Here is an 18,959-nt window from a genome sequence, read left to right on the forward strand (position 1 = left end):
ATGTGATTGAAGTTGATAAAAATTTTGAAAAAAAAAGAAAAAAAGAAAAAGAAGTGTACGTCATCGTTTTAGTGTCTCTTTATTAATGATCAATAAATAAGCAAGTTGTTTAGTTGGGATGTTGTTCATTTCAAAGCTTAATTTCGACTAATAAGATTATAAACAGACAAACGGCAAATTAAATGTCTAAATCAAAGGAGGGTTTTGCCGTGGTACATTACTTGACGTTAAAGATTAATTAATTGATGGTTAATTCGAATTAAAAAATTAAAAAATGAAAGGAAAACAATTTTTTTTCGATTAACATAATTTTATTTGAGAAAAGATGTCATTCAAATATTATAAATATCACTTTAGAATATACTAAATACTTAATTTTGGCTTTACAACTCAAGGTGATTTTCTATTTTAATAATTCATTATTTGATCACAATTTTAGGCAAGATTTTCTTCGATGCATCAACAAACACTATATTAATTATTTAAGTGACCAAATATATCAAATTTAAGAATATTCTTTGTGTAAGAAGAGATTCTAGAAATCTGAAATCTTAAGGTTAAATTTTATTTTAAATAAATTTAATTCAACTTTATCTTAAATTAATTAATTTGTTTGTTTGATTTTAATAATTTTTATAATATATGAATATATTTATAATTTTATAAAAAAATTATTTTTTGTTTATATATATATATATATATATGATTAATTACTTGTGAAGACAGATGCATAATTTTTTTAAAAAAATTGTTTTAAGAATTAAATACCAATTTGAAATCAGTTTATTATATAGCATTAAAAATACGCTGAAACAAGAATAAGACAATGCTAGTTAGCAAAAACATAACTGTTTTGTTCAAGTGACCAAAGAAATTGCTTTTTTTTTTTAATTATTTAAATTTGAATTTATTAAGAGATTAGGAAAAATAATTTTTAATAAATTTATTAAATTTAAGGTAAATAAATCAATTTAGTTAGATGGGATGAAAGGATGTACTGAATAAATTTTAAAAATGCTTCATCGTTAAAAAAACATATACTATCTGACCTAATTTTCATTAAATTTCATGAAAAATGGAAAAAGTCTATAAAATTTGGAGCCATCATCACAACCAAAAATAAAAAATTCTAAAACTATGGTTAGCCAAAAGAAAAGGAGGGAAGAAAGAAAAGCCGACCAAAAAGACCATAAAAGAAAAAGGCAGACATAAAAAAAATGAACGAGAGAAACCCAGATGAGACTGTCACCGGTTAAGTCAAAAGCCTAAGTAAAAATTTTCTTGTTTCTTTTTCTCCCGGGAACCTTTAACGTCCATTAGTATTATAGCATGCTATAAATAGTTGAAGAGGGCCAGACCACAGAGCTGAGTCCTTGCCTGTCAAAACCCTCCAGACCAACGTTGAATTCGGGCTAATACATATAACCAAATTCATTTTCTTCTTTGTCCTTCATTACATAGATTTCCAACAAACCCATTTCTTTTTCCTTTGAATCTCCATTTTCTTTTCTCTTTGAATCTTCTCTCATAGTCTTTTTTTTTTTCTATTCATATTTCGAAGTAGTTGTTAAAAGAATCAAACTTCTAATCTTCCAAGATAGCAAAGTTTCATACTTTCCTATAGGTTGAGATTAAGAACAAAGGAGGAAAAGCAGGCAAGGTGAATTTTTTTTTTTTTGGTTGAGAAGGATAAAGAAGGCTCCTTTGTTTGGTTAGGTAGGGAGATGGAACAAAAGGGGATATTGCTGTCAGCTTTAAGTGTTGGGATTGGTGTTGGGGTAGGTCTTGGATTGGCTTCAGGGCAAACTGTGAGCAAATGGACTGGCAAAAGTTATGCTGATGATGGTATTACAGGGGATCAGATTGAGCAGGAACTTATAAGACAGGTTGTAGATGGAAAGCATAGCCAGGTCACCTTTGATGACTTCCCTTACTACCTTAGGTAAGCCTGTAATGGGTCCTTGTTGCTGTTTCTTTTCTTTTCTTTTTTTCCTTTCTTTAGATGGTCTTCAATACATGATTTTGATTTGGGTTTTGTTTTTACATTCATGTGGGTGCTTAGAAGATCTTGAGAAATGAAGAATTTTTTTTCTTTGTTAAAATGACCAATTAGGATTTGTGCCATTCTGCCATTATTTGTTCTTGTGTTTGATATTGGTCCCCAGTCAATTATAGAAGGAGGAGAACAAAAAGTTCTTGGTTTTGGTATGCATTAATCACCATGTGCATAGTCTGGTACGGAGATATTCTTTGCACATGCTTCTAAATTAACACCCGTGATCATAATTTTATTTATTATTTTCATTTTTGTTCGTTTGGCGGCTGGTGGGTGTTAGACCTTTTTCCTTGTGTTTTGATTAATCAATTTATCCTTTTTCCGAGCTGGTTTGATGAAGAGGCTTCGTTTGATTTCTTCTTTTCCTGGGTTAAAGTTCCAAGACCGATTTGTTCCCTACAGATTCATAATTTTGGATCATATATGGCCTATGAAATCTGTTCATTTTTGGTGCTTCTGGAGGCTGTAGAATATTGTTTCAATGATATCATGAAAGTTTAGCAGACTGAGATGCTATATCGATTCGTCAACATGATAATGCCTAGTATTTGAAAATGCCGATATTTATTTAATGGTTTCAGGTTAGAATAGATTATTTTTGTACAATCTTAGATCTTGAGCTCCATGAAAGCTGCAGGCTTTGCTCTGGCTTTAAATATTCCCCTTCTTTTTTCATCCTTGATGACCGCTGTCAAGCTTTTTTGGTTCTATTTGCACGTCAATTAAGTTTATATATGGGCTAAAGTTGGAAATTTTACATTTTATAGCTTTCAAGCAATCCAAAAAAATAACAATATGCCAAAACATATACTACTGGAAGTTTGAGGAGTTTACTCCTGTCCCTTTTAATAATTGTATGAGCTACCTGGTTTCCATAATATACCAAGTATTAATTTTAAGGCAAAGTTCTATAATAGTTTCACAAATTTACTCCTCCTTCTTATGTTGGTTAATGCAGTGAGAGAACTCGGGTGTTATTGACAAGTGCTGCATATGTCCAGTTAAAACACAGTGATGTTTCTAGGCACACACGGAACCTTTCCCCTGTCAGCAGGGCTATTTTGCTCTCGGGACCTGCTGGTATGTTTCTGGAATTGTTTCTCTAGTTCTATATTAAGATATTCATCTTTCAGATTTCATTTTTAACCTAGTGGTTTGCGTCTTAATCTTGTGAAGAACTTTACCAGCAAACGCTTGCCAAGGCTTTGGCGCATTACTTTGAATCAAAGCTACTGCTTTTGGACATTACTGATTTTTCTCTTAAGGTGAATAGGCACAACTTATTGTCTAAGTTTCAACTGTCATAGAGTCCTACTTATTCGTTCTATGAATATCTTTCCACAGATGCAGAGCAAATATGGTTGTACCAAGAAAGAACCTGTAAGTTGGATTTTTTGGGGTTTTTTTTTTTTTTGGTTTGTTTGTTTTTATAAGTAACTGCAATCATGCATTTAGCGTGGTTGGGTTTGAGTTGCTTGTGAAATTGAGTGCCATGGATGAAGGTTAAACAATTTATACCCTTAAGACATGCCTTTCTTGGGTTAATTCAATCTTGTTAATTTCTCCTCAAGTTAATATCTATCATGGCATGTCACATCCTCTAAAGAAAACTGATCATCTCTAAGAATTTTTTTTGTAGTAATTATGACAACCCAATTTGGTTGCATCTTTTGCAGTCTTTCAAGAGATCCATCTCAGAGATGACTTTAGAGAGAATGAACAGCTTGTTTGGTTCCTTCTCACTCATTTCGTCAAGAGAAGAAACAATTGGTATTCTTTCAACATGTTAAACATATTTGTTAACTGAAGAATATTGCCTCCTTTAGTTTCATTTTTCTTCATTTTGATTCTCTAGAGTGCTGAAGCCAGCTTAGACAGTCATGTGCTTGTGATTTTAATTTTGATTAGTCATCATGATTATGTTAGCAAACCTACTTGGATTTAATATTCAATTGCCATCCTAATCTTTTCATAACTTGTTGATTCTTTATTTTTAAATCATTTCTTTCACTGTAGTTTTAATCAAGATTTTTCTTACAGGCACATTACGTCGACAGGATAGTGTTATTGATACTGTGTCCAGGTAATCACTTTTATCCTTCAATTTTTTCCATTTCATGGTAGAAGAATATAACGTGGTTATTGTGTAGTCGGTTGGTTGTTACTGCTGGACCAGAGGTAAGGTATCCCCTATAACCTTCTCCTTCATACATTTCAGGGCTATGGAAGGTTCAAACAATGTTGCAAAACTCCGTAGAAATGCCTCTGCTGCATCTGATATGAGTAGCATCTCTTCGAATTGTGCTCCCATAAATCCAGGTTACCCTTCATATATCTTCTTTACATGGAGAGCCTTAAGATATCTATGATATTATCAATTTATTACAGTCAAAAGGTGAAAAAAAAAAGATAAACTTCTTTAATTCTGTCTGGGGAGGCTTAAGATATGCATGATATTATCAGTTAATTACAGTCAAAAAGTCAAAAAAAAGATAATCTTAGCATTGGCTGTGAGCCTGTTCATCAGTTACTTTTCCATGATTCATAATAAAATACACATGATATTGACGTGCTAACACTGGTTTGGAATTGAACCATAATTGTCTTAAGAAGGGTACTGAGGTTGGAATGAAACCTTCAGTCAATTGCGGCACTTAGGGTGTACATCCTCAAGTTGCATTTAATCTCTAATGATCATATCAGTTGTCTGTATTTAAAACCTATTCAACTTATGATATGTCAGATTAATTTTTGTGTAACAAAACTTAATCAAACTTATTGATTGCATTCCATCTAAGTTTCTGGTGATCATCTTTTTCATAGACCTTTTTCAGATAATTGAGGTATTCTCTGATTGTAGCTTTCAACGTATCATGTAGTTAGCTTCTTATCTTCCAATATATCTGTTCTTTTTCTTTTCAATTGCGGTTAGTGAACTCCTCTTACTTACCTGGCTGAATTGATACCTGATAGTTTGGATTTATTGGAACTGCCTTCTCAAATTGTATTTGCCAAAGGTGAAGTTGATTGAATTAGTTTGCGATTATGCATTATTTTAGACTCTATGTTATGATTGCTCAATAAGGTCATTGTTATTATATTCCACTGCCCAATAGAGTACTCGATCTGTTTTGAGACTTCATGCAGTAAACTTCTGGATGTTGTTTAGGATGTGTATTTGATACTCTATTTCTTGACACATAAGGAGATGTGTAGAAAAATACTTATATTCTTTGGTGGTCTTTTTGTTTCTTGTAGTGTCCCACAAGCGCACTAGTAGTTGGTGTTTTGATGAGAAACTTTTTCTACAGTCACTTTTCAAGGTATGCCATAAATACTGAGTAGTCAGTTTGGAGATCACTCATGAATGGTCTTTCTAGATGATTATTTCTTTTATTGCGTTCATGTGTATATGCTTGTGTGTGCTGAGGCACACATGCCTTTATATGTTTACATAAATTATGTCAACACCATACTATATATGTGCTGGTATACTCCTATGAATTCTTTATTTGAGCCTAAAAATTGATTAAAGTAAAAAGTTGCTGATTGTGTCACTTTCACTTTACTTAAATGGTAGTGAATGTCATTTCATTCTCTTGCAGGTATTGGTTTCAGTATCAGAAACTGGTTCCATCATCTTATACCTTAGGGATGTTGAGAAGCTCCTCCTCCAATCACAACGCTTATATAATCTGTTTCAAAAGTTGTTGAACAAACTTTCGGGTTCAGTGTTGATACTTGGTTCCAGGATGTTGGACCCAGAAGATGATTATAGGGAAGTGGATGGGAGGCTCTCGGTATTATTCCCATACGATATTGAGATAAAACCACCTGAAGATGAAACTCGTCTTGATAGCTGGAAAGCCAAACTGGAAACGGACATGAAGGTCCTCCAGATTCAAGATAATAGAAACCACATTGCTGAGGTGCTTGCAGCAAATGACCTTGAATGCGATGATTTGAATTCTATCTGTCAAGCAGACACCATGGTCCTAAGTAATTATATTGAAGAAATTGTGATATCAGCAATCTCTTATCACTTGATGAACAATAAGGATCCAGAATACCGAAATGGAAAGCTTGTTATATCATCCAAGAGGTAGCCATTAATTATTATTTGATCTTGATATTAGCTTCTTTCACGGCATTTTTCTTCTTCCCCTTTTTTGAAAAGCTGCAAATAGCTTAACATTATATTTTGGCTCTGGAGCAGCTTGTCCCATGGGCTGAATATATTCCAGGAAGGAAAAAGTTGTGGGAAGGATACCTTAAAATTAGAGACAAATGCTGAGTCTGCCAAGGTTTTGCTCTAATGCTAGTTTGCTTTAGAAGAAATCAAGCATTAAGGATCTGGGTCACTATACTTACGAATTAACCATTTACCCTTCTTTGCTAACCTTAGGAAAATGAAGGTGAAGAGGCTGTAGGTGCAAAATCTGAATCAAAATCTGACATCCCTACCTCAGAAAGCAAAAGCGAGACTGAGAAGTCGATTGCTGCTGCGAAGAAAGATGGAGAGAACCCACCAGCACCAAAAGCACCTGTAAGTTGATGACCGTTGACAATTAACTGAAAATTGAGATGAATATGATTGATATAAATGTTGCTATTCAGTTTACATACTTCAAGGGTATAAACAATTACTCTATCCTTCAAAAACAATATAGCTGGAAGAAAAAATAAAGGAAAGCTGATCATCATAGTGATTATATCAAGTTTATTCTTATTTTTCCAATTTTAGCATGATACATGCTATAAAAGGTTAGGAGATTTAAAGGGTTAATGAATGTAGTAACTATAAATGCATTTGTATCATTCCATAAAGTCTTGACAGCTCAAATAGTTCATGTCCCTTGTGTCTTTTTCCTTCAGTGCTTTCTGTTTTTTCTTACTATAGATATAATGCCATTGCAGGAAGTTCCTCCTGATAATGAATTTGAGAAAAGAATAAGGCCAGAGGTTATCCCTGCAAATGAGATTGGAGTGACATTTGCAGATATTGGTGCTTTGGATGAGACAAAAGAATCACTTCAAGAGCTGGTCATGCTCCCTCTGCGAAGGCCAGATCTCTTCAAAGGAGGGCTTCTCAAGCCTTGTAGAGGTATATTACTCTTTGGGCCTCCTGGTACTGGGAAAACAATGCTTGCAAAGGCCATTGCGAAAGAAGCTGGAGCAAGTTTTATTAATGTCTCAATGTCCACCATCACATCAAAATGGTTTGGAGAAGATGAAAAGAATGTGAGAGCTTTATTTACACTAGCAGCAAAGGTTTCGCCAACTATTATTTTTGTGGACGAGGTTGATAGCATGCTGGGGCAGAGGACTAGAGTTGGGGAGCATGAGGCTATGCGGAAAATTAAGAATGAGTTCATGACACATTGGGATGGTCTATTGACCAAAGCTGGTGAGCGAATTCTTGTCCTTGCTGCTACCAACAGGCCATTCGACCTTGATGAAGCAATAATTAGGCGTTTTGAGCGCAGGTATATTTCCATAGTCATTTCATGTTGATATTATCTTTGTATTCTGTCTAACTCTGTGATTGGTTAGGTTCCTGATCATTTCTGCATTCACCATATACTAGCAGCAAGCTGTATCTTTAGCAAAGAATGAATCATTTTTTTTTTGGGGGTGGGGGGGGGGGGGGTTGTTGTTACTCTGCTTAATTCCTGGTCCTTAAAACATTTTTGCTTCGAGTACCTCAGCATCCCCTTTGGAAGCACATTGTTTACCTTACCCTTGACCTCTATCAACAGTATTTGACCACCTCATGCACTCACTTGATTAGCCTTTGGGCTCACAGCCTTGAGTATCTCTTTCACTCAATCAAGGTTTCTGAAATATAGCTTGGAAGAATCTCCTCTGTCATTCTTAATGTATTCTTCTTTGAATTAGTGTTCATGCAGAGTTTAGTTTATGTACAGTTTTGTTGGACTTATTGTTGACCTTCTATGTTTGTTTCTTATCAAGGATTTTGTGAGATTTGATTGGTACTATTACAATTACCAAGGAAGTCCAAAGTTTAGTTATGTCAGCAATTCATGGACTAACTTGCTGGCAGCTCAATACATCTGAGCATCGTATCTTACTCACGTGCTTTCCATTTTGACCAGAATTATGGTTGGCCTTCCATCCATTGAGAGCAGGGAAATGATTTTGAAAACTCTACTGGCAAAAGAGAAAGTTGAAGATCTGGACTTTAAGGAGCTTGCAACCATGACAGAAGGATATAGTGGAAGTGATCTCAAGGTTTGTATTATAACTCATAACATTTATCATTAATTTATATTTAACTGTTATGAACTGATGGCATTAACTATTGGGAACAGAACTTGTGCGTTACAGCAGCTTATCGACCTGTTAGGGAGTTGATACAGCAGGAGAGGTTGAAGGATCTGGTGACCACTAAATCTCTTCCCAATGCATCTAAGTTCTTTTGCCCCATCTTCCCGTTACTTGTAGGTGTGGACAGTGTATCTTATATGATTCTGTTTTCAATAACTTTCTATAGGAAAGGAAGAGGAGAGAAGAAAAAGGCAAGAGCTCAGAAGATGCTTCAGAGGCAAAAGAAGAGAACAAGGAGGAGCGAGTAATTACTTTGAGGCCTTTAAGCATGGAGGATATGAGACAAGCCAAGAATCAGGTACATTCTAGTTATAATTCTTTTTGTCTCAAATGCTTCAATGTGTCCCTTTGACAAATTTGCATGTTACTGTCATTAATCACCAAACTAGGTGTTTGAAAACTGCCTTTGATTAGTCAGATCTTAGTCCATCTAGATTTTCTACAGATTGGATACTGAACTTAGTGCTAGCTGAAAAATATTGGTCCTCCAACTAGTTTAACTAAAACTGTTAGCTTAATCTTCAGGCTTATAAAGTTTAAACTATGGGTCACACTGTGAACTTTGAACCATAATTTTTACCACAGAATTGTACTTTTTTATGCGCAAAAGCTTATTTTAAGTACTACAATGTAGGTTGCTGCCAGCTTTGCTTCTGAAGGATCAATCATGGCCGAGCTGAAGCAGTGGAATGATCTGTATGGAGAAGGAGGTTCAAGGAAGAGGCAACAGTTAACTTACTTCCTTTAGATTGTTGAAAGCAGGCATCTCTTGTACTCAACAATAGGGTTCTTTATGAAAGAGATGTGAAAATTTGGTGATGTCAAACGCCCCTTCAACATTCCACTTCCAGTCATACATACATGGCGTAGCATCAAGATGGAAAGCTCTGGCATGGCACGGGATGGGTCCTTGTACAAAGAAATACGTTTTAAAGTATATGTCTGGCATTTGTTATTCAAAAAGGGTTCTTTGGAAAAATGTTATTCCGTTCCATGAACCATTCGCCACCAATCTTTGGGTATTTTAGTTGTGTTCTGTGAATGTATGGTATTTGGAAATGCCTACGGATTTCAACCTTCTGAGCAGGGGGAGTTTTATATTGGACTGTTTTGAGATTCTATAGTAGTTAAGTTTATAATTATAGTACACTATAAAGTATCATTTGTGCAATGGTATCGTATAATCTTCATAGAATATTAATTTGTTCTTATCCTGGACTACTACGCAGTCCTTCCAATGACTTATCTATGAAAGAAGGCAAAATTAGTAAAATACAATTAATTTTGCGTATGCATTGCAGAACCCTGCAACCATGATTGAGAAGAGACGCATGTGTTAAACAAATTATGGACTCGGAGGTTGAGCTCTTAATAATCATGCAATCTTTCCTTTTTTATTTCTTTTTTTAGGATAGAGTTTCTTCCTTACCTTAAGTCCTACCGATTTTAGATCAGCAATTTATGTATTCATATAAAATACAAAAATTATCATATTTTAATTCATGTAAATACATTAAATATAAAATATATTTTTTGTTTTTATCATAATCATATAATTTTTACTAAAATTTTAAACCTTATTATTATTTTTTTCATATTGTTTTCATATCAAAACATCATGTTGTATTTTAAATTTTCAGATTTCAAGTTTTACGTCTACAAACTGTAGTAATAGTATGTACCAATCAAGGGGTAAAAAAAATCCCTGCTTCTTTGAACAACGGTGGGAAAAGAAGACATACCAGTGCGGACGGCCTCGATTGAACTGACTCCTGCTTTGTTACGTCAACAGGCAAACTAAATACCAGTGAAGACCCCCCGATTAAACTGACTCCAGCTTTGTTATGTCAACAGGCAAGGCAAGGAAATGGTGTTGCCTTACTGCAGTTTGTTTCCTTTTTCATTTCTTCCTCATCCATGTCTCTGTCATCAAATTGTCGATGAAAACCAGACGTGAATCCATCGAAATTCTTTGCCTTGGCCTTCTCTATCTCGTCTTCTGAACCTCACAATTTCTTCCTCACCTCATCAGGTATTTGTAATTTTAGTTGCTGAAATTTGAAACGTTACGCATATTTCAGGTTGCCGTGTACTTGAATGGATGGTTATATATCAGTGATATCTTCTTCAGATAGTGTTGGCGAATCAGATGAAGGGTCCATTTCAAGATTATGGACATATCCGAGAAACACAAGCAGATGTCAGAAAAAGCCTGCTGTTTAGAAGTACTTTCGTAGAATCTTTTGTAAAAGAAGATAGTCTACAGAGATGGGTGGTTCCCTTGATCCTCGGAGTAGACTCCCATATATTTTCTGTTTCTACAGGGTTGAATAACAGATAATTATAATTCCATATAATTTTTGTTTGGTACAAAAAAAATTACAATATTGAAGGAAGAGATTGCATGTGATAAAATTTGAACTCCAATCCTATTAAATGGTCACTTAAGAGTGGTTGCATGAATCAATTTAATTAAACTCAGAGTTCATAATTCCATATAAATTATCGGCAAAAGGTTATTGTAATTCTTATATTCAGTGCAAGATGTAAAGATCAAGCTATATAACATACTTATAAACTCCCAAGAATTCAATGTTGGCCTCCATAATAGATTAAAAAAATAAACAAGCAAAAGCAGATGATCTAAAACTAGGCATCATTGAATACCACATTCAATGAGGATGTGTGCAGCTAAACATAAAGTAGAAACTTGGACTCATGAAGATATACAGGTTACAATGCCATAGTAAATTGATTTTAGCAAAAAAACCAAATGGCTTCATGTCCTCTAATCTTTCTTCTTCTCTTTCAATGGCCCTTTAGGAATCTTACTCAGAACCTTCTCATCAAATATTGCATACTGCTTCTTAATCTCAACCATTGCCTTCTCAGAAAATGAGTCGACCTTGTCCTCGTATTTCTCATAAAACACAGGTACAGTGTGTAGCAGAACAAATACTGTCATGAAAATGTCAGTATGGTGTCAGTTATAAAAGCCAAAAAAAAAAAAAAAAAAAAGACATCTACTTTGTTAAAAGCATGAGAAAATAAATCAAATTCCTTACCTATGTAGAACAATGTCAAGAAGTTACAACAATTGCCCACAAGTGACAGAAACCATAATCCAGCAATAACCTAGAGAACATAACAGCAAAGCAATACCTGGTGATTGGTGAGTAGCAAACATAGCATAACTATAACTAGTTCATTTTATCCTGCCGATGGTTTTTCCAAAAGGGAAAATGTATTGGCTAATGGCTAGAATGGTTCACTGGTTTTTGTTTAATAGAAGTCTCAACTAGAAGAAAGCAAGGCAGACATTAAAATTAACATACACCAAGAAACGTCTTCAAATCTTTTCCAGATGCAATGTCCATTCCAACATCCAGAGCTCGGTTGATTCCAATTCTCAGAGCAGATACAACTTCAAGGACACACTTTTCAGGGAGTACAACTTCTGGAATGTTTGGTGGAGAGCTTCACATCGGACAAAGTTATAAGTTACAACAAAATTCAATCACACAATCATATGGACCAAAAGAAAAATGCTTGAAAACCTTACTGGTTGATGAAATTAGAGGCATTGGACCACAGGAAAAGAATTGCCAAAGAGAGTATCAATATATGGCAAACCAGAGTGATTAAATGGTATTCAAGCATTTCAAATAAAACCCACAATGCTGTTGCACTACCAAGCACACCTCCAGAAATTTTCTTGTTCCTCCATAGAAAGACATCAGCAGCTGCAAAACAAAATCCAATTAAGTAAAAGATGGCAACAAACAATAGAAAAAAAAATAGAACAGATTCTTTTGCCATAAGCTTTTGCCAAGAAATATTGGTCAAGGAATGAAAAAACATAGAAACTAATGTATGACAGATGAAAACTTTATCTTACTTTCAAAGAGGATTCATCTACTCATAATATTATCCCTTGAAATGCAAAACAGAAATTCAAAATTATTGATGATGCATTCACAATTCACAAATTACTTAAACAGAAAAAAAAATCATAAAAATCAACACAATTTCGCTGAAATCACTTCGTATCTGGACTAAAACAAACATGTAAGAGACTGTAGGATTTGAAAAAACTATCATCGATCTGATAAAAATAAACTACATTACCAATTTCGTATTTAGAAGTCAGATATGAAATTAATTAACAAAACAGAGCATGTCATATAATGCAGTCAACTGACGTTCATTTAAAACACCGCAAAAACAATTGATAAAATGATTTCGCAGAATCTTAATAAATTCTAAGAGATAGATTAGGATTTAGATATTGTAACTACGTTTTCCATCGCCTAAGACTTGGTGAAGAGGCTTCTCTCTGCCGAAGAGGCGATAAACTTTGGACTTCAGAGGGTCAGCGTGAGAGGGCTTGTCGTCGTCGGAATCGGAAGATGATGAGGAATCGCCGTGGATCTTCTCGGCGATCTTCTCCATCAGCGTCCCTTCGAGCTCCGCCATTGGATCTGTATGCGTTGGATCGAGCGAAACGATGGCCGCCTATCGGAATTTTGCAGAGCGATTGAGAAGCAGGTGACGCAAACCGAGGCGTTTAAATTTGTAGCTTTGGTGGGAATGGGAATCCGAAGCTTAGGTTCGGGGTGGGACGAGCCTGACGAGTGTAACGGAAAATGAGGGAAGTCCCGGCGCCCGTAATTTCTTAATTTGAGTTATTCTCTGGCCTGCCAATTGTTTATTGTTTGTTCTTCCTAATTTTTATTTAAATAGATAATTTTAAGCACAATTCTTAATACGATAGAAAAAAAAAATATGATTTAAAATTTTAATAAAAACTAAAATATATTTTTTTTTCATATGAGTTATGAATTATAATATAATAATTTTTATATTTTATATATATTTAATATAAAATAAATAAAAATAAATACATAAATTGCTATGATTATGTTTGTCAGCATCTTTAACATTTTTAAATTAAAAAAAAATAAATCAATAATATGAATTAAAATTTTAAAAATAAAAAGAATGATCAGATTATCATTAAAAATAAAATTTTAAATATATAAAATTTTTCATTTTGAAAGTAAAAGACATTAATAATTATGTATGACTAACATCAAGTAAGTTTAATTTTTTTTATCTAGGTTAAAGTCAAAATTATTTTTTAATTAAAATAGTTATTTCGCACTTAAGTTTTAATATAATAGTAATGCATCTATTAAAAAAAAAAAGATAATAGTAATGCATCAAGCTATTACATTAAAAATTCATAAGGAAAAGTACTTAATTACCCCACTTCATTGGAGCTAAACGAGCACCAGATGAGACATCTTCTCGTCTCATTTTGTCCATCAATTCATTAATTATTTTACAAAATATATTTAGTTCACAAAAAGAAATAATTATTATATAAAAATATAAAATATCTTTTTCATTTTTTTTTTTTAAATTCAAACGGGTAAGAATTTCATTGATGTAAATGTCCATCAATACAACTGAAATTAAAAAATTTAGGAGCCTCATCAATCCAATACATGTCCTCTTCAACCCGTATGCCATGTTTGACATGAATCTAACTTTCTGATGTATTCTTTGCTATCTTGTATAAAGGCACCTATAGTAGACAAAAACTTCATTTGCCCGTTGTAGAGCCTTTAGGATTATCCAAGAGTCCCCTCCCAGAATGATCTGTCTGAATCCCATCTGTAAAGCTACCTCTAATGCTTTAGTTGCTGCAATCGCCTCAATAATACAAGCCTCAATGACCTTATGCACACGGATGGAAGCTGCTCCCACCACTTGACCATGATAGTCCCGAATTATAATACCAATACCCCATTTCCTGGTTTGAGAATTTCGAGCCCCATCAAAATTTACCTTATAGAAGTGTGCTGGTAGTGCTTCCCATCTTCCACTTCTCACCGTCCCTTGTCTTTGTTGTGCGACAGTGCAACTTCTGAATTCTTCCAGTAGCATTCCACTTCTGTGGATAATTATTTCTGCTTGTTAAAGATGTCCTTTCGATGGTTGTGTTCCTATCCTCCCATAATGACCAAAGCAGCATTATAAAAAGCTCCATATCCGTATCTATCAACCTTGAGCATGCTTGTTCCATCCATTCCATAAAGTTTTAAGTTGTGATTTGGGTGACCAGTTGCACACTGTTTGAGTCTGATAGAACTTTGTTTGGGGTTGTACACTCCCTTATGGCATGAATTACACTCTCACTAGTCATCTCACATCTTGTACACCATGGGTTAATCGTGCATATCCTTTTTGCTAGATTTTCCATTGTTGGCAGTATCTCATGACACACTTTCCATGCAAACAACTTGACTTTAGGTTGTAGAGATGCTTTCCATATTTTCTTCCAAACCATAGGTTGGCTTTCATTTTCTGCTACATTCTCCAACTGCACCCAGTAGCCACCCTTAATAATATATTCCCCGGTTCTGTTGTAATGCCATATCAGCTTGTTTTCCAACCTCGATTTGCTTAAAGGTATGGTACAGATCACCTTTGCCTCCCCTTGATTAAATTCCAGCCTTACCAAATTCTCTTTCCATGCTCCATTTTCTACGTCAATTAGCATGTTCGGTTTAAAATTCCCATCAATTGGCGACCAACTGTCCCTCCACATTTTAATATTTTTTCCAACTCCAACTCTCCACCTAACTCCACTTTCCAAGACATGTTTAGACTCCCATATTCTTCTCTATGTTAATGTGGTAAGTGGCCCAAGGTAGACTCCATGAAACTAGTGTGTGGAAAAGACTTAGCCTTCAACACTTTATAACATAGTGACTCAGTGTTGCGAATTAATTTCTAGCCTTGCTTCCCCAACTTAGCCTGTTAAAGAACCCCAGGTCTCTGAATCCCAATCCTCCCCTTGTTTTAGGCAAACAAAGTGATTTCCAATTAATCCAGTGCTTTCCTCTCCCAGTAGCTTTATTCCTTCACTAAAAGTTACTCAATATACTGGTTAGTTCCTGGTTCAATGACTTGGGCAAGAGAAAATAATTCATTGTGTAAGATGGAATCGCTAACAACACTGCTTTGATGAATATTTATTTCCCTGCCTTTGATAAAAACCTTCCACTCCAATGTTGAATCCGATTCTAGACTTTCTCCTTGATTTTGCGAAAGGCTTTTTTCTTTCCTTTCCCCACCATGGTTGGTAATCCTAGGTATTGCACTGGACTATTTGTGGCATTGATCCCAAACAGTTGCTATAAGTATTCTCTCTGATTCCTTATAGTGTTGCGACTAAAGAAAAGAGCAGATTTTTCAAAGTTGATTTTCTGGCCCGAGCTGTTCTCACAAAGCTTTAGCACCTGCCTCACCTTCTCGCCATCACTTCTGCTTGCTTTAGCAAATATCATGCTGTCATCAGCGAAAAATAAATGGTTAACTCTGGGACTACTTCTACTTGCCCTCACCCCTTGTATTTCATTCACTTTTTGAGCATTTCCCAGTAAGGCCGATAAACCCTCTGTGCAAAATAAGAATAAATATGGTGATAATGGATCTCCCAGCCGGAGACCTCTGTTTGGTACAAATCTGTCAGTCACTTTCCCATTAATAATAATAGAGTAAGACAAAGAACGAACACACTTCATAATGGTCGATATCCATCTATTTGCAAACCTCATCTTGGCCATATCTAGCTTTAAGGCAAAAAAACCATTCCACCTAGTCGTACACCTTGCTCATATCTAGCTTTAAGGCAAAAAAACTATTGCTCCCCTACCTTTTATTCTTAAGGGTATGCAAAAGTTCATAAGCTACCAGAACATTATCTGTGCTAAGTTTGCTTGGAACAAATGCACTCTAGTGAGAATATGTTTCATCCTATTTACCAACACCTTAGACATTAATTTGTAAATAAAATTACAAAGGCTAATCGGTCTAAAATGTGTCATGTTCCTGGGATTCTCAATCTTTCGAATCAAGACAATATAGGTGTGGTTTATCTTATTCAAAATCTGATTTCCATTCAACACATCAAGACAAAAAGAAATAACATCCTGACCAATAATGTTCCAGTATTTCTGAAAGAAGATAGCGGGTATACCATCAGGGCCAGGTGATTTAGTAGGGTGTATCTGTGTTAGTGCTTGGACAATTTTTTCATATTTTTTTGTCGAGAAAGATACACAATTTGGAAAAATAATATGCATATTAATATTAAAATAATTGACTGAGTTGATGTCACAAATTAATGGAACAATAATTTAATAGATAAATTTATTTTAAAAATTAAATTAAACAAAATAAAGTTAAAATGTATTTATGTTACCTTTTAAAAAAAATTATACACACATTTAATATCTTTTTCAAAATATATTTTTTTAACTCTTCTTTTTGTATTTTCATTCATTAATTAAACGTCTTCTCGTCTTGTTCTATCCATCAATTCATTAATTACCCTATTTTTTTCTTTTTTGCTAGATTCATTAATTATTGTTTAGTTAGAAAGACCCTTTGAAAGTTTACGCATCATTCGTTGTTATTTTTACGTAGACTCAGAATTCTCAGTGAGATGTAAAAAGGGAGCATTTTACTTTCTATTATTATAGTATAATTGATTAATTATAATTCAAAAAATAATTATAATTTAAAATTATTTAAAATTTATAAAAAAAAAATTTACAAAAACACGATAAATCTTTACATGTTTTATTATAATTGAATGATTATAAAAACGTAATAAAAAATTATAAATAACATGCTTGATAAAAAACATGGCATCCTATAAGCGGTGGAGCCAGAAAGATGCAGTGAAAAATATATGGCCTAAAACATCAAGAACTCTAAGCTCTACACGTGGAAGTAAGGGGAGTCCATAGGGATCGCGTTTGAGAACATTTTATTCACGAATTTTTAAAATTTGAGGGAAAGTAATTTTTAGGAAAAAATAATATTAAAAGAAAATATATGATTTTTAAGTTTTGTTGATTTAAAAAGTGTAAGATTTTTATGTTTGATTTAAAAGAATATAATTTTTTATTATATTATCATTAATAATACAATAAATTTAGTAATTTATGATAATTTTTTTAAATTACATGTTATATTTTATCACGTAAAGTAAGTAAAAGATGACAAATAATATATTTCTCCACATTTTTATATTGTTTCGATATTTTATATGATAATATATAAAATCGTCACATAATAACGTCACCAAAATCTTGTCATCAAATTTTACTATCAAATTCATTTGGTGAAAAATTTTTTGTGATATTTTTTTATTTTAGGTGACGTTATAATTTTTTCACCAATTTAAAATTTTATTTATAACAAATTTTTTTTGATAGATTTTAAATGATGTTATTAATTATTGTCACAAATTGAAAACTTTGGTTAACTATTAATGACATTACAATTTTATCACGTCAATGTATAGTATTATATAATGATAACATAAATATCATAAACTTTTACCATTATATGTATTTGGTGAGAAATTTTTTGAGAAGTTTTAAATTTTAGGTAATGTTATAATTTTATCAACAATTTAAAATTTTTCTATAACGTTTTTTTCTAATAAAATTTAAGTTGCGTTATTAATTTTTGTCACAAATTAAACACTTGAGTAAATTATTAATAACATTGTAATTTTATCACATTAATATATGATATTATATGACGATAACATAAATGTCACAAACTTTTAAATGATTTTATGATATTATTTATCCGTCACTAATAAGTTCAAATTAATGTATAATTTATAAGTAATGATTTGACTTAGCTTATATATACCTATTATTATACCTATTTTAGAATATAAATTTTTTTATTGAGCATAATTTGTTTATGTATTTATATGTATAAATTTTATAATTAAAGAAAATGAATTAAATATTACATATAATAAAATTTTTAAAATACACATTGTCTTTATAATTTTAAAAGAAATTTTAAGAATTTAAAATTTTCTAATTTAAAATTTTTGTTAAAAGAAATTTTTTTAAGTAAAAAAATTAATTTTAAATATATATGTATAAATATTTTTTTCAAAAATTTTTGGGTGTCATGGCCTCTTAAGCTTCAATTAGGCACCGCCTTTAAGAATGAATGATACTCTGCTCATCTATATCTTACTTATTAACATCCCTACTTGAACATTGATGCTATTAAGATTAAATTTCGTCAATAAATAAGTTCATAATTTTATAATGTATGATTTATTTAGGTAACATTAACATAAAAAATTTATCGCACTTGGAGTTTTTAAACTTCAACACACCAGTATATATAAAATGATAATAAACTATTCTATTAGAACTTTTATTGCTACTAGCAAGGTTGTAATAATAAGATTATAGGTTGAACCGAATGTAGATTTAATCAACCAATTAATTGCGAACATTAATTTGACTTTGATAACCACAATGCTATGAGTTTCTTTTCCTTGAATTTTGCATTTTCTTAGCAATTTTGGCCTCTTTTTTGTTCATTTTACCAAGTTCACATGTACTAAGCTATCTTTTTATTATCTTTTGATTTGAAAATGCTTAATTTTATACAGTCAAATATGGCCATAATTTGACTACCTTAACTTTTTGTTTGA

At 32.9% G+C, this 18,959-nt stretch overlaps 2 protein-coding genes across 3 annotated transcripts; one reads left to right on the forward strand and one right to left on the reverse strand.

Moving 5' to 3' along the window:
- The first annotated feature begins 1,367 nt into the window (after window positions 1-1,367).
- LOC111280744 (uncharacterized) lies at window positions 1,368-9,575 on the forward strand. 2 transcript variants are annotated; one of them, XM_022868197.2, is made up of 16 exons: window positions 1,368-1,942; window positions 3,015-3,136; window positions 3,233-3,321; window positions 3,401-3,436; window positions 3,733-3,826; window positions 4,097-4,139; window positions 4,275-4,375; window positions 5,315-5,379; window positions 5,662-6,158; window positions 6,273-6,360; window positions 6,462-6,602; window positions 6,974-7,542; window positions 8,173-8,308; window positions 8,389-8,457; window positions 8,571-8,702; window positions 9,039-9,575. In XM_022868197.2, exons 1-16 carry the CDS (start codon window positions 1,725-1,727, stop codon window positions 9,150-9,152), a joined length of 2,514 nt encoding a protein of 837 aa, XP_022723932.2. In that variant the 5' UTR covers window positions 1,368-1,724; the 3' UTR covers window positions 9,153-9,575. The 2 variants fall into 2 exon arrangements, with proteins under 2 accessions (XP_022723932.2, XP_089602493.1); XM_089746367.1 differs by lacking the exon at window positions 1,368-1,942 and adding an exon at window positions 2,325-2,637.
- A 1,376-nt stretch (window positions 9,576-10,951) lies between these two features.
- LOC111287886 (reticulon-like protein B2) lies at window positions 10,952-13,010 on the reverse strand. The gene is made up of 5 exons (XM_022878576.2): window positions 12,703-13,010; window positions 11,967-12,147; window positions 11,740-11,881; window positions 11,470-11,539; window positions 10,952-11,362 (listed from the first exon to the last, which is right to left on the reverse strand). The coding sequence occupies exons 1-5, from the start codon at window positions 12,878-12,880 to the stop codon at window positions 11,193-11,195; spliced, it is 741 nt and encodes a 246-aa protein (XP_022734311.2). The 5' UTR covers window positions 12,881-13,010; the 3' UTR covers window positions 10,952-11,192.
- Between the last annotated feature and the right edge of the window lie 5,949 nt (window positions 13,011-18,959).

The sequence above is a fragment of the Durio zibethinus genome, chromosome 17 (genome assembly GCF_047325235.1).
Source record: "Durio zibethinus cultivar Kanyao isolate XHJ-2024 chromosome 17, ASM4732523v1, whole genome shotgun sequence".
NCBI lineage: Eukaryota > Viridiplantae > Streptophyta > Magnoliopsida > Malvales > Malvaceae > Durio > Durio zibethinus.